General features: G+C 33.2%; 1 protein-coding gene across 4 annotated transcripts in view; it reads right to left on the bottom strand.

The window, feature by feature from the left end:
• TOX3 (TOX high mobility group box family member 3) overlaps nucleotides 1-15,340 on the bottom strand; it is a 104,963-nt gene that overhangs the window by 38,961 nt on the left and 50,662 nt on the right. Inside the window, exons 1-3 of one of the 4 annotated variants that reach the window (XM_069082507.1) lie at nucleotides 11,493-11,611; nucleotides 5,553-5,618; nucleotides 1,391-1,645 (exon numbers count right to left, since the gene is read on the bottom strand). In XM_069082507.1, coding sequence (XP_068938608.1) covers nucleotides 1,391-1,645; nucleotides 5,553-5,597 — 300 coding nt within the window. In that variant the 5' untranslated portion in view covers nucleotides 5,598-5,618; nucleotides 11,493-11,611. Of the gene's footprint in view, nucleotides 1-1,390; nucleotides 1,646-5,552; nucleotides 5,619-11,492; nucleotides 11,612-15,340 lie in introns of those variants that run through there. The other 3 variants (XM_069082508.1, XM_069082505.1, XM_069082506.1) reach the window with 3 other exon arrangements.

Raw genomic sequence — 15,340 nt, 5'->3', positions numbered from 1 at the left:
TGACTACTTTAACAATTATCAGTCACATTCTTTCTTCCTACCCCCCGTTCAACTCAAGCCTACAAAGATCATAATTCAAAAGAAATGATGATACAGCAATTCTTTGGGGGAAAACAGGCATATTTCAGAAAGCACAGTGAATCTGTACACATGAATAATCCACTACAAATTTCGCAAACACCTAGAATTATCCAGAGAATTAACTAATGAAACCAATAAGTAACACTGCAATAGTCCTGATTTTTCAAACAAAAGAGTAAAACAAGCAATAAGATCTGGGTTATTTTTGTTGCTGTTAATATATCAGCTTCATTTTACCAAAATAAAAAAGAATCACTTAACTATTCATCTTATTTTTCAATTTCTACTTACTACTATGCTTAGCATAAATACATTGCACATAATTCTAGTGCAGGAGGAGGTGGGGAGATCCCAACTAAAAACTTTAATAAACTGAGTAAACTGACTCTGGTGATGGCTAGTCATAATTGCAAACCAACCAAAATATATTTTAAAAATTACTGCATTACTAATCAGACAGTTCTCTGGTGTCTCATTAGGTCTATGATAAGACCTAAGACAATAAGGTAAATTTCACATAGTCACTGGCAATCCATTTTCCTCAGCTGCTTGTTTGCAATTACTTCTCCTCTTTCACTTGTTTCCTTTATCATGGCTCTATCTGCCATTTGAGGAAGGGCAAGTCCCGGTTCTTTAAATACCAAAGTATAAAATGACTCGCATAGAAAAATTAGCTAGTTAACTTAGTCCCTCCACTTCCCATAGTTATTTGAACAGCAAATACCTATTCAAGCACAGCTACACGTAAATCAAGACAGCGATTGCCTCTTCCGCCCTACCCCCCAATTTGTAGAACAGGGTATATATAATTTTCCAAGAACTTCCAAATACATTATCTCATTTGATCCTCACAATAATCACTGAAAGAAAATATGTTTAGCTCAACTTCACAGATGGGGAAACTGATTCAGAAAAATTAAATGCCATGCCCAAGGTCACATGAACACAGCAAGTAAGAAAATGTGACTACAGGAAGTAAACCCCAAGCCTGTCTACTCATAATTTAGTCTTCTTTCCATCGTACCAATATAGTTTCTTAAAGAAGCATATGTGAATCCTAATAAAAACATGACTATATTTGTCCCCAAAACATCTATTAATTATGCAGATGCCTTTCATCCTATTCAAATGCAGTAAAACATGAAGTCACTAGTAAGAAATCTAGAGCTTCTGAGCTTAAGTAGTGCTACTATTAACCAGGCAAATCTCGAGAGGTCTTGAAAATATAAGAGTATATGATAGCTTTACAATCACTATAAGAAGAATGTTATGTTAACATCTACTATGTTTTTCAAAATTCAGTGCCTACCATATGCAATCCACTGCCATGGATTACACCATCCTGTTCCACGAGGTTTCTCGATATTGTAATAGAAGGAAGATCCAAGCTTTGAGGAGGAAACTGAGGCGTAAATTCATTTCCTTGTGCAGAAAGTGGATCACTGAGGCCTTGAAAGGGTAACAGTACATCTGACATTCCCAAGGTAGGATCTGACTCTGGAGGTGGAGTGATTGGTGGGATTTCAAACTCTTCATCCCCAAGGCTTGGAGTATGGAATGTCTGCTAAAAGGAAACCAAAATCTTTTATATTGTAATAGTTTATGTATCTTCTGGACAGAGAAATAATTTTGAACTGAAACATATTCATATCTTGACTAAATATTTATTTCTCAAATGAAAACATCTTAAGCACAAATTTACATACATAAAGTTTTGCTGATCATTCTGATTAAAGATTTAAGTCTCATTATCATATGGTTTTAATGGAGTATCAGTATTAACAGTTTTTTAATGCGTACTTAATTAGCAACATCTGTCTTTGTTGTTAGTTGGAACATCAGCTACATTAGATTTGGCTATATAACAAATTGCCACTTTATTGATATGTTAGTGAAACAGCACAAACAGCTGACATTATTCTCATGCTTCATAAAATACTGACAATTTTGTAGTGCACACACAACATTAATCTAGCACTGAACATTACACATCTTTACTTCCTGGCACAACTTATAAGCCATGTGATATTATTATTATTTTTATTTCTTTGTTGATATATCTCAAAGTATAATGGAAGCATTGTTTGTAGCAAACAATTTTACACAAAGATTATCATGGGCTTCCTGTGAGTTTTTTTTAATAGCTTTGAACAGTAAAATACCATACATACATGCATACATACACACACAATAGGTTTTTAACACAATAATTTCTACCGATTATCTTCAGCTTCTTGAAGACATTCTAATTATACTAATAGTGTTTACTTATTTGGCACCATGGATTTTGCTTATATAAATTTTTTATTATCTAAAGAAATGTTATTTTCCTCTTTAAAAATATAAAATTAGAGGCAATTATACACACACACATACATATAAATATATGAAGACTGCCTTGGTAAACTGGATTAGTCATAAATCCTGAAGTGAAACTTAAAAAAAAACTAGGTCATTTTTTTATGGTTAGTGCTTATTACTAACTCAAATTCAGTTTTTTTTTGTCATTTACACTAACTGCAAGAGTGAGTCGATGAAAGTTAATTTGAATCTGTTATGAAAAGTAAAAGATCTCATTAGTTGTTGAAAATTGTCATCCTTCAAACCGTTAATGATGATATAAATTAATAACCACTTGAGAGAATATAGAAACAAACACAGGGAAAAAAACCCTTTTCTCTCATATAGAACCTGTCAGCTGTCATTATTGGTCTCACACCAGAAATGATGGGGTCCCAAACTACTAGAGCCTGCAGTAGGGCAATCTGACACTCTTTAGGCTCCATGGATGCAAAACAATGGAGCTTAATTCTACATCTGAAATCTGGAGCAATATTAAAGATTTGTTTTTCTTTCTTCCTCGTTCTAACAAACAAACAAGGATGTAAATTTTCTCACTGTGGTACCCTGAGTTCACAAACACAAAAGGATGGATTGGCCACAAAAGTGGTTGGCTAATGAACATAACCCTATGGCTGCATTTGCAGTTATTTTGGCACTAATGTGGTCTAGTAACAGATGCAACTGTAATTTGTGACTCATTTGCTACCCCATTACTGCTTAATGAAATCTAACATATCACATTAACAATACGGATAAACACTCATTCTTGATATGTGGCATTTGGCTGTTTTCATTACCACTGTAATTAACACTTGAAATATTATTTCAATAAATATTTAAGATGCTTTTTAAAATGGTCAGGATAATCATGACATAGGCACAAAACAAAAAGCAAATGTGCAAAATTCAAACTACAAGGTATTCTAATGCCTATAGTGCTGTTATCTACAGGGCATTTCCTTTCAGAATGAAATTGCTTTCAAGCACCACAATTTACACTTTATAACATCCAAACCTAAAGTCTTAATGAATTAGCTAGCACTCATTAAAATGCTAAAACCAAATAATACACTTTTAATGCAGCAATTGCAAAATTAGGCACACACTACATAATGCAGTGCATTAACATTTAGTTGTGTCACTTTTCTTTTTTCTCATAGTGAGATTGCTATTGAAGGCCAGCTCCTGGTTTGCTTGGTTTTTGTTTTTTTGTTTATTTTTCTACAATATTTATTTTGTGAGGTAGTCATAATGGTCTAAATTTTTCTCTCTTTTTTTTTTTAAAGAAATCTGGTACAGCTGTAATAGGTTACATGATAGTGTCTTCTAAAATTATACTACTTTTAAAAATTTCATATAATTTGTTTCAATAACCTAATGAAATAGAATAAAACACCTTTGAACACATGAAAAACATTAGAAATTATCATTTAGAATTTAGAAAACATTAATGACACTGATGTCTATAATTAAGAGTTGGATTATATTTAACCTTAGAAAAATGAATAATATAAATCACTGGAATAAGTGAAATCATAAAATAAAACAAGGAGACATATCAGTAAAACATCCTTTGGTTTTGAATAAAAGATTACTGTGGTCCTCTTCAGATTAAACTGGAGAGGCTTGATGTCACTTTTCAAAAAGTTATTAACTTTCCAATATTTATCATGTACATGTTAGAGTAGTAGGTATATGGTTAAATGCCATCTGTACTGAAATGTTCAAAACATTTGTTCCTTTTGATAAAAATGCAAATCTGGAGAACTGTTGTATCAACATATAACAGCCAATGTCTGACACGGTGAATTATCACAGCTGGAATTAAATTGTCTCTGAACAGCTGCTGGCAACAGAGCTTTCATCAATGTTTGATTCAAATGTAGGGAAAAAAATTCTACAGAATGAAACATCATGTTGTCCTTACAGATGGGGTTGGTGTTCATTATTACAAACAACACTGAAGCTCATGCCAAACAATATTCCCTTATCTAAGCAGTCTTCTTGGGTACAGAGATGGTGGTCATTGTGAAAAATGATTAATTTATAGTGGCTCTTAATTCTATTTCCAATTTATTATAACATATTCTCCAAGTTAATTTCTTCTATATCATTCACTTCACTATACCAAGATCATTTATGAAACCATTAGTACTTTCAATCTCCAGGGTCAAGTTCCTTCAGTCTCTTATCTTTGAATATATTTGGAAGATGAAAACTTTCTATTACACAAATCACAAGAGGAAACATTCCATTTGGAACCATTTAACTTTCATTTTGCCCTGTTTTAAAATTAAAACTCTAACATATTCTAGCCTTTACTTTTTTTTGAATCTCTCACCCATTTTAAGGGATCATGTACCTTTGGAATGGCTGAAATAAAGCTCTCCTAGAAAATGAGATTCCACAAAATATATACATACTAGATAGATATAAATATCCATACACATACACACATATATACACGCATACATAGTCATACCTGTATATATAAATATGTGTGTGTATGCATGTGTGTATCTATGTGTATATATGTTGGAAGGGAGATGGGTAATAAGAACAGTTCATTTTACTTACACCCTGAAACTGAAGTCTACTTACGTTGGTCACCACCGGTACAACTGGGCTTCAGCAGTTTCTTCTCAGGGTTTACTCTTGAGCCCAGTTCTCAGCGCAAACTTAAGTGGCTCTGCTTATACTATCACCTACCCACACCATCCCCTACAAGCAATTATAAACCCAGCTATTCTGTGAGGATTTTTCTCCATAGTTTTGCCAGGCTACTTCAACCAAAATTAAATAATCTGTACGAATAAAACTAATAATCTATTGAAAGTCTAATGTAGTTTTCAAGATGTGCACCTCTTCAGGTGTAGTTGCATTCATTGTCTTTTTGTTGTTTTCATCATCCAGGGTTTTCACTTTTTTTAACCCCTTGTTGGCATATGATAAGACAATAGACCTTTGGTTAGCTAATGGAGATCGGTCAGAGTATTTTATTTTTCATCATGGTTCTTATTTTTTGCTCCACTTTCCATACCCCAAATTTAATACTCATCATGATTCTAGGCCTATTAAAATACATAAGCAAACAAAAAAATATAAAGAGTATTTTTTTAAAGACCTACCTCACTGGCAGCAAGGAAGGCATTATTTGCTTCAGCCATATTCATATAATTGTTATTGTTTCCAAACTAAAAGAAAAATAGATTTCTCATGTTAGTATGCCACGTACTATAGAGTTGTGGTTATTTACTGAACGTTTAGGTGTTATTTTAGAAAAAGAATTGGTGTTATTATATAAAACAGTGCTTTACTGTGACCAAATGTAAAATATTAATGAGATTTCAAAGCACTGAATTTTTGGTTGGTTCCCACAGAGACTGAAATATGGAGTTTACCTGACTAAAATGCATTCAACAATCATTTAGTCTTGCTCAGAGACTAGAACTGAATGGAAGCTATTACAAACATTTGGCTAATTGGTCACCAGTGTACATTGTTTACTGAACTGGCATTTGTCAAATGCGAGAAAGGAAAGAAATTCTAAGTTCACTACCATGACACATTTCTAATATATGTTGGGATTTCACAGCTTACTTTTTAGGAACAGATGTCACCAGTGTGAGGGCAAAAAATGTGAATTAAAGAAAATCAAATTTCATTCCCAGTACTCAGATTCTATTTTCCAATGAATGAGGTATGGCATGAAATGAAATAAATAATAAGCCTGACAGAATCAGAAAACATCCCAGTGCAATACTTAAACCTGTATCAATATCCATGAGAACTGTTGAAAACTTTAATATTTAATACCCCCAACACAGCATTATGGGCAAGAGTTTAAAAGAACAAGCTGAAATCTGTGAACACAGCATTAATTTTTTATTCACTGTCATAGCAGCTCATTCAAACTACCCTAAATAAGACCACAGTCAGCATTTCAATCATCAGCTCTTTATTTCTACGAGTTTTCTCTCAAAATGTAAAACTTGGATTTGAGTAGAAATGTTTCCAAATCCTAAGGAGAGAATAAGGTTTTATTTAGTTATTTCACATATTCTGATATTACACGATATGGTAACACTGAATAACAAAACTACGGAAAAATGTACTAAGTGCTTTAAAAAAACTGCCTTTCTTTTCACGATCTCAAAGTCAAAAATAGCTTTGGCCTTCAAGAGATGAAATATATGCATCCCTCCTTATAAAAAATAGTATTTACTTTTAAATAAAAAACTCTAACCTACCTAGTAACTTAAAAACCCTAAATTATTCACAGTAAAACCTAACATCCAGTATGCCAACAAACATTAAAGAGGGATTTCTTAGCCCCTGTCTTAAATGTATAGAATTCAAGCACAGAAGCCAGATTGACATGATACACTTTATGGTGTCAGTGATCCAAGAACTAAGTAGGATTTACATGAAAGACTCTAATGGTTCCAGTGGAGTTGTTATGGTCTAGAGAGGCAAAAATCCACTCTTTAAAAAGACACTTAAATACACCCTTACACAATAGAATGACCCTGATAAAGCATCAAGTACCCAAATGAATTTGGATAAATATCATTAAGGAAAAGTGAAAGTACATGCTTATTAAAGTTATTATTTATTATATATATTGTTATATATATTATATAAATAGTATATAATATATATTATTATATATTATATATATTATTTATAATAAAGTTATTATTATAAACTTATTAAACAAAATGACTCCATTCTGAACTTTACTTTTTACTATATATGAAAATTTCAGCTTCAGATGTATATTATATGTGAAGCTCTGATGTCAGTTCCCAATAGTAACTAGGCTTTCCTCAGCCTGTAGCACAACTTTAACGTTATTTAAATGTAGGTTTTGTCTGTGAATTAGAAATCCATTTAAGGCAAACAGCTCATTATCAAAGAGCATTTTTAAGATTAAACTCACTTATTATCTAATACTACCTTACAACAACAAAGGAAAATAAAATGGCTATTATCCTAAGGACCTAAACAATTCAAAAAACAAATTAAGCTTAGAGTGAAATAAGAACTGGGTTAGAAATCCTCTTCTGAACAGTTAGTATGCGAATGTAATTACTGAAGAAACTACAGCTAATCAGCTGTGAATTGTATCCATTAATTAGTATTTGCCCTGGAGAAATGAGAAAAATCAGTAACAATGTTAACACTGCAATGCACTGATGAGTCCTGAAACATGGGGCCCTCACCATTTAGTCAAGCAGGTGGCTCCAATGGTCCAAGTAATTTAAAAAGCTCTCACCTGAAGTGCTGGCTTGAATTACAAAGCACTTCTTGCATATCTTTTGTATCTATATAAGGCTATAATTAATGGCTTTTAATTTAGAAACACTTTGTGATCAGCCGGGAACAGTTATAAATCATTCTAAATAGAAGTCTGGTTTCTAGTCTATTTTAGTAAAATATTTAATTTAGAATAGATGCTTCAAATGGTTGGTGCAAAGTAACTTGTTGCAGTCAATATTCTTTCCTATACATAGTGGGGCCTATTTTATTTTACCTTTGCCTGAGTCATGAATTTCAGTGCTGAGGTCCAATTAGTAAGGGTAATACTGTGTTTCCCCGATAATAAGACCTATCCCGAAAATAAGCCCTCCCCTTACTGTGTAAGATTCCTCTAAAATAAGCCCTCCCCCGAAAATAAGCCCTATTGAGATTGCTACCCCCGGGGTGAAACGCACACCGCGCTCCGAGCTGCATCCAATCAGAGCTGCAGCAGTGAGCGCGTCATCCTGTTCTTCCCCAGTGATTTGCTTATTGAATAAAAGTACATTTTTTTGTTCACATTTACCTGTTTATTAAAATTGCTGTCAATGTTCATTAAAATAAGCCCTCCCCTGAAAATAAGCCCTCTGGTGGTTTTCTGTCCAAAAAAATTAATAAGACAGTATCTTATTATCGGGGAAACACGGTATGTGATGTAAACGTGTCTATGCATGTGGTCATTGATTTTATTTATTTCATTTAGTGGTCATTTTGAAATGTTATCTATGAATTCCATCCCACTTGTCTCTGAAAAACAAAATAAAGCAAACCACTATGCATCCATTCAAGGAGAAAAATGAATCCTTGGGGAGGGGGGGTAGGGCTATCACAATTAACTTAAAATATTTTAACTGAATTGTGTATTTTTAATTTTTGATGGACAGTAAAATCTCTGAATACATTATATTACAAATATCAAACTTAACTTCAATGTCTCCCAGTGAAGAAATGTGTCCTACCATCCAAGAATTCGTCATATAATTTATTATTTATCTTTTAATATCCACAAACATGAAAAATTCACTTCTCACACACTTAGTTCAATTTTAAACCGCTGTAAAATTTATTTAAATATTTTTGGCCATAACACTAAGCCCTTTCCTGCCAATCTTCTTTAACTCTCCTGAAACCCTTCTTATGAAAAGCTAACCCAAAGGTTGCTTCAAATTAGATTTATGAAGAGGTGGCTGGCATCGCTATTTTTTGTAGATGTAAAATTTATGAGCTTTCTGAATGAAATACATGGAAAAACTGTAAGCTGTCAATTTCAAACCATCTTAATGGAGCTTATTTCCAAGCTTTCTAGGTAGTAACCTTTGCAAAATATTCCTTCTGAGATCCATTGGTCAACTCTCTGAAGTTTCCTCATGTAACTTTAAAAGTCAAAATGTACTACTCCAAGTAAAGCATAGATTAATACCAAGTAAAGCAGAATGTTCCCAACTGTAAGAAGAACATTTAATGCTATCTTTCATATCACTTCTAATTCCTCTAAAGAGCCCTGTACAAATAGATCAGTTCTTATCCTGCAGTCCTCCATTCAGAAATCTTCAGTAGCTCCCTACTGTCCCTCAAGTAAAATTCAAACATTTCTGCCACAATAAGGTACTCTAACTTTTTCCAGGTTGATCTTTTATTACACTTCCTTCTGCCTATATTATCCTGCAGTTAAATTGTTCTCTCTATTACTTCAGAAATTACTCACCTTTATGTTCAAGCTACTTCCATTACCTAAAAGACCCTTCTTCCATATTTTTAACCTAATAACTACTATTTTAATTTAAAATCCAACTAAAATGTCACCTCCTCCAAGGGGCCTTCCCTGATTTCCCTGGTCAGTAATAACCTTCCTCAGAACTTGCATGACACATTCTTTTGGAACCCTTGAGTGCATTTACATAATGTTGCTTACTACAGTCATTAGTTTGGCCCTCTATAGACTGATAAGCCCAATGAAGACAGTGTAAGTATTTTTTTAATAAAAAAATAAGTCTCTCCTCTAGCATCTAGCACAGCACTTTATACAGAGTAGGCACTTACTGTTCACTGCATGAAGGAATAAATTAATGATTGTGATACTTTTTAAAGGCACACATTTACAGTCACCTATTCTTTTCACTTTGATATGACCCAAAAGACCTACTCCCTAGATCTATGATCCCCAAGACTTAATAATAAATCTAAACTAAATAAATCTGAACATCCCAACAAAAGCATCTCAATAATTACACAGAACATTTTTCATTATAGTTCAGTAGATTTGATTTTTCTGCTTGATCAATAATGACAGCTCGGGCAAATATAATGTCCAATAAGGACATCAATTAAGAATGAGCACCATGGGCTTTTAATGGTTTTTTTTTTCCTTCTAAATATCATCATGTTCACGGTCTATATGATTGAATGAAATGCCAAATGAAATTAATGGAGATTGCTAAGTGTAGCTAACTAGTAGTTAGGATGTGGGGCAGGATAGCCAATAAGCTATAATTAAAAGATGGGAAACTTGACTAATGCCTTTTCAACTTGAGTAGTCTAATCAACAGAATTTTCATGAAAACTATTTTGGTATTAGTGTGAAGAAGTTGTAGGTTCTTATGATAAAGTAGCATTACCAAGAGCAAACCAAATGGCTTAGATATATCAATTTAATCTTCCAGAAAAATATAAATCCTTTTTGTGCTATATTTTAGCAGTAAAATGGTAAAATATCATAGTACATTATAAGACAAAGAGAAGTTTTGAACACTGTTAATAGTGACATGTTATTGCACAGATATTAATATTATGGAATGAGGTTTTAATGTCTTCTTTATATCACTCCTATGTATCCAATTAATACAGGTGGCGGAAGTAATGACTGAGGTTTGAGGGCTTCTAAGGAAGGCTGTTAAATTAGTGCCTTGTTGAATTAAAATAATATGCAAAATGAGGGATTCAAAAATAAATGATACAAAACTCTAACTAAAAATAATAAGTTCCGACTTAGGAGTGAGATACTGAAGCATTGTGGCTAAAACTAGTAATATTCAGAAGAAAAAGTCCTATTACAATTCACTCTGGCCAGGCAATTAGAGTGTCATGTCTAAATCTAAGTACCACTTTTTGTAATAATATTAACAAGCTGGGAAAGATGCATGGGATGGAGCAGTAAGAAGGGGGTAATTGGAATTGTGGAGCTCCTTAAACTTACTAGAATATATGGGGATCAGTTTAAGGAACTTTGTGTGATTCTCTTGAGTTTAGAAATCAGACTTAGGGACAATATGATTAACATATTCAGATGAGACTGTCAAGTATCAGGGTTGGCAAGTGGAAAGACTTGTACTTGAACTCGGAGGGCAGAACAAGGAGGAATAGGCATAAGATACAGGGAGAAATATTTAAGCTCAATATCAATAAGAATGTCTAAATAATGGGAAGTAGTAAGATTTCCTATCATTCAGGTCCTTTAAAAAGATGCTATCTGGGATGTTTTAGGAGATTCAGGAAGGAGCTAGCCTAGATAAACTCTGAAGTTTCTCCTAACTCATAAGATTCTATCATCCTATAGTATACCATCCTCATTCAGGTTTAATGTTAAGATTTTTTAAAGATAACAAAGTTTTAAAATGTAGTTTGCCTTACACTGAAGAATGCGGAATCTAGATTTGCAAGAATCCAACCTAATCCTTATAATCACAATTTCTAACTAATATTCAGAGCAGATGTGGAGTGTGAGGATCTTAAGAGTCCTTTCAAATGCATGATGGATACAGCGGGCATACCTTTCCTCTGCTGGCCCCACTGGGGCCCCAGCAACAAATTCTTCTGCCTCCTAAGCAGGCACTGTTGCATGGTGAAGCATGGCTCAAAAGTCATGAAAGGAGAAAGAGCAGGATCCTTAAAGAAGAGGGAGAGATGGAAGGTTTCAATGGCTATATGTTGAAACCACTGCAGTTAGCCCAAGTAAGAATGACAAGTTTTAATGTTGGAGTTTAAACAAGCACTGTGGAACCACACTAGCAACAACAGTGTCTAAACATATGGATTCCACCCAAATATGGAGGCCTTTAGATTTATATGGTCTGGACACATTTGAGCGTGTGGAATTACATAACCATCTGGGCTGGTTATGAGTGATATGAAAAAAATGCCTAAAAAACTCACACATTTAAAATAAGAAAAACAAGTATGTATGCCATGGGATACTAAAGCTATTGGATCTTTCTTCCTGAAGAGAAAAAGCAAGATGAAGGCAATCTTTGTAAATAGGACAGTCCCAATTCATGACTTATATTAAAGACACTGTGGATAAAAGACTAGACAAACATTCTACAACATTTACTAACAGAGGAAAAGAATGGAAGCAATTAGATGGGCAGGAAAAAAAATACCCACAACAATGTGTTTCCTGGCATTTTCATTTGCCCTGAGTTTTCATCATATGCAGAAGATATTTATTGATATTTGGTTACAAATAAGGCATCATTTGGGGCACTGGGGATACGAATGAGGTTTACAATTCAAGTCAACTGACAGGCCATATGAAAGAGAAGATAAATGACAATACAAGTTAACATCTAATAAATGCAGATTTAAGTGATACAGAGAATAAATACTCTAGAAGTTCAGAGGACAGAGGGATCACCAAGGACTGGGGTAAAAGGCAAATGGTAGAAGAGGGTATAGGGAGCTAAATATGGTAAATGGAACATAAATTCTACATGAAACAGGTCCATTAGGATGGAGAGTTGTTTTGGGCTGAAATGAGTTTTGCTTTAGTTACGTTGCATTTGACATAGTAGGATACAAAATCAAAAAACATTGGAGCTGAAAAGGAATCTGAAAAACATCTAGCCTAACGTCTTCATTTTATAGAGATTAAGTAACCCTCCAAAACATCTATTTATGTCCAACAGACAAGTCAGAGTTTAGATCTGGGAGTAACCTGAAACAAGAATGATAATGTCACAAGTACAAACAAGGGAGAATGTATTAAGTATAAAAAAATAGAATGGGGAGGATTGAAACATGGTATACACTCACTGTGAAACAGGTTGTAATAATAACTAAAGTCATTGAAATAGATTTGGGTCTAATAAAAGAATTGTTTTGAACTATGACAGCATAACATCACAATAACTTTATTTTCTGTGCCTTTCTTAGAAAGCAAAATGATAACATTATTGATTTAACAGAGTATTGTAAAAAGACTTCATTCTTGAAACAGTCTACCAGAAAACTTAATTCAATCCAGTTACTTATTCTAATGGTCTGCCAGCCATTTATTTTTCAGTGCACATGACCATGATCATGTCCATCAGAAGCATTCTTATAAGATCTTACAATATTAAGATATTGTTATGATATTAAGATATTATTAATATCAATACACAATCAATGGTGGCTTCTGTGTAAGAAGTAAAGGATATAACCAAAGACATGTATGACCAGAAAAGGAAGTGAGATTAGATCAAAGAACAAAGTCTAGACTGCCAAAATGCTATATTGATAACCACGAAAGTTTAAAAGATCTATAGGAAATCATCCATCACATTGGGTAGATATGAAAAGATGTGTACAAGAATCATATAAAGTACAAAGCCATGGAGGGCAATCATGCTAGTGGAAGGACTGCCCAAATGAGTCGACTTTTATTGTCCTCCAGGAAAAAGACACACGAAAATCATATTCCAAAATTATATTTATATTGTCTTGCTTTTCACTCTTAATTACATCAACTTAGAAAATAAAGTCAAAGAAAATTGGACCTGAAGATACAAAATAAATCCATATTCAGGGTAGCAGTTTTAAAGATACTCAGAAGTCATTTTAAAAGATATTTCAAAAAAAAAGAAAGACTCTAAAAATATAAACTAAAAAGAAGTATTATTATTGTGGAAAAGGCAACTGAGACACCAGCAGCTACTGACCTATAAGTCTTCCTAATATCTAGAAAATATTTATGATGATTCATTCACAAGTGAAGAATATCCTTGATAAAAATGCAAATAAGCAGATTTTCAGGGATTTTTAAATAAAAATTATATAAAATGGCACTTATTTTCATAATCATGAAACCAATACAAATGAATGCAGTAATAAAATTTCTGTTGTTTATTGTTCACTGATTTTCTAAAGAGGCATTTGATTCAAAAAAGTAAAATATGACATAAAAGATACTTCTTCAACAAGATTTTCATGCATCTGTTAAAATCATGCAAGATTCCTTGATATATGTAACAGACAATAACTTTGTTTAAAAATCCTTAATGAATCAATAATAAATGGGACATAAACATAAGCTCAACAAAAATATTTGCTAACACCATGGAGGATTCCTTTGCAACACTGAAAAAGGAAAGGGATTCCTATAGACAGTGAGGTTTTCTGGGTATTCTGAGATATATATGATACATATGACTATAGTAAGGAATGGAATTCTCAAATGACTATGCAATGATATCATTAACTGCTCAGAAGAGATAGCATACCAATATTCACAAGAAAAGCCAAGTGGCAAAACTCTGCATGTTTCATTCTCAATACTATGAAATACAGTTGGAAGGGTAGCTCATTGAGCTAATTTATTAGTACTTGTTATCTTGGAAAGGCACTTAAATGGAGAATTAACTGGAACCAATGGAATAAAAGGGAAAAAATACTAGATAACATCTGGGAAATTTTGCAACACAGATTTCAATAATCACAAACTGCTTACTGCCATAAAAAGCCCTTACTATTCTCCTTTTGAAGATATATGAAGACACAAGAAAGCTATGATTTAAGAAGAATCAAAATTGTAGGTGGCCCAAAGAATAGTGGAAAATTCCCTGGAATGTGTGAGAAGTTGACAATGATAATTTATGTTTAAAAATTGGTATAAAAATCAACACCATCAAAATTATGTGTGACCAGAAAAGGAAGTCAGTCAGGTTAGCAATATCAAGGGACAATGGCACTTATTTGTGCTTAAAAAAAAACACCCTAAAATTATAAATGTTGAAGATTACTTTTAAAAAATAGGATTAAAAAAGCATGTTATCCAAAACCAAAAGTTAACATTATTTGAAATGCAGAAATAGTAGAACCTTTTCCAATAACTGCAACAGTAAAATAAGGATGCCTCCTCTCTACACCATAAATTGATATAGTTCTAGGAATATTCAAAAGCAACAAAATAAGGGAAAAAATAAAGACAGAAACATGAGCAAGATGACAGAAAATGAGTCTTAATATCGGGAAGATTTGAAAACAAACTTGCCTCTTACACAAACTGACCCTATGGATCCTGAGCATGTCATTTAACTTCTCTTCTGCCATGAAAGATCTATGAAAAGATATAGAAAAGAATAGTACTAGGTGAAAAGCTACAAACAACAACTACAAACCTTACAGAAGAGATGTGGCCATCTAGGTGCAGTTTCCTCACTGGAGGTTTCCTAAACCAGTGAAATCACAGGTACAATTTAGAAATATAGAAATATAGATAGACATATATACATATAATTTTCAAGGAGGAAACAAATTTATCCCCATTTGCATATGACACAATGGTTTACATCGCAGGCTTTTCCCTTGTTTTCCATTCATTCCCTGTCCTATACCACCTACAGACACAACTGGGTGTCCA

The sequence above is a fragment of the Petaurus breviceps genome, unplaced genomic scaffold (genome assembly GCF_028583685.1).
Source record: "Petaurus breviceps papuanus isolate PSGF00001 unplaced genomic scaffold, PetGlider_PUasm1.0 171, whole genome shotgun sequence".
NCBI classification, from domain to species: Eukaryota; Metazoa; Chordata; class Mammalia; order Diprotodontia; family Petauridae; genus Petaurus; species Petaurus breviceps.
Note: the sequence above shows the minus strand (reverse complement) of the source record. Positions and strands in the feature narration are given on the sequence as shown.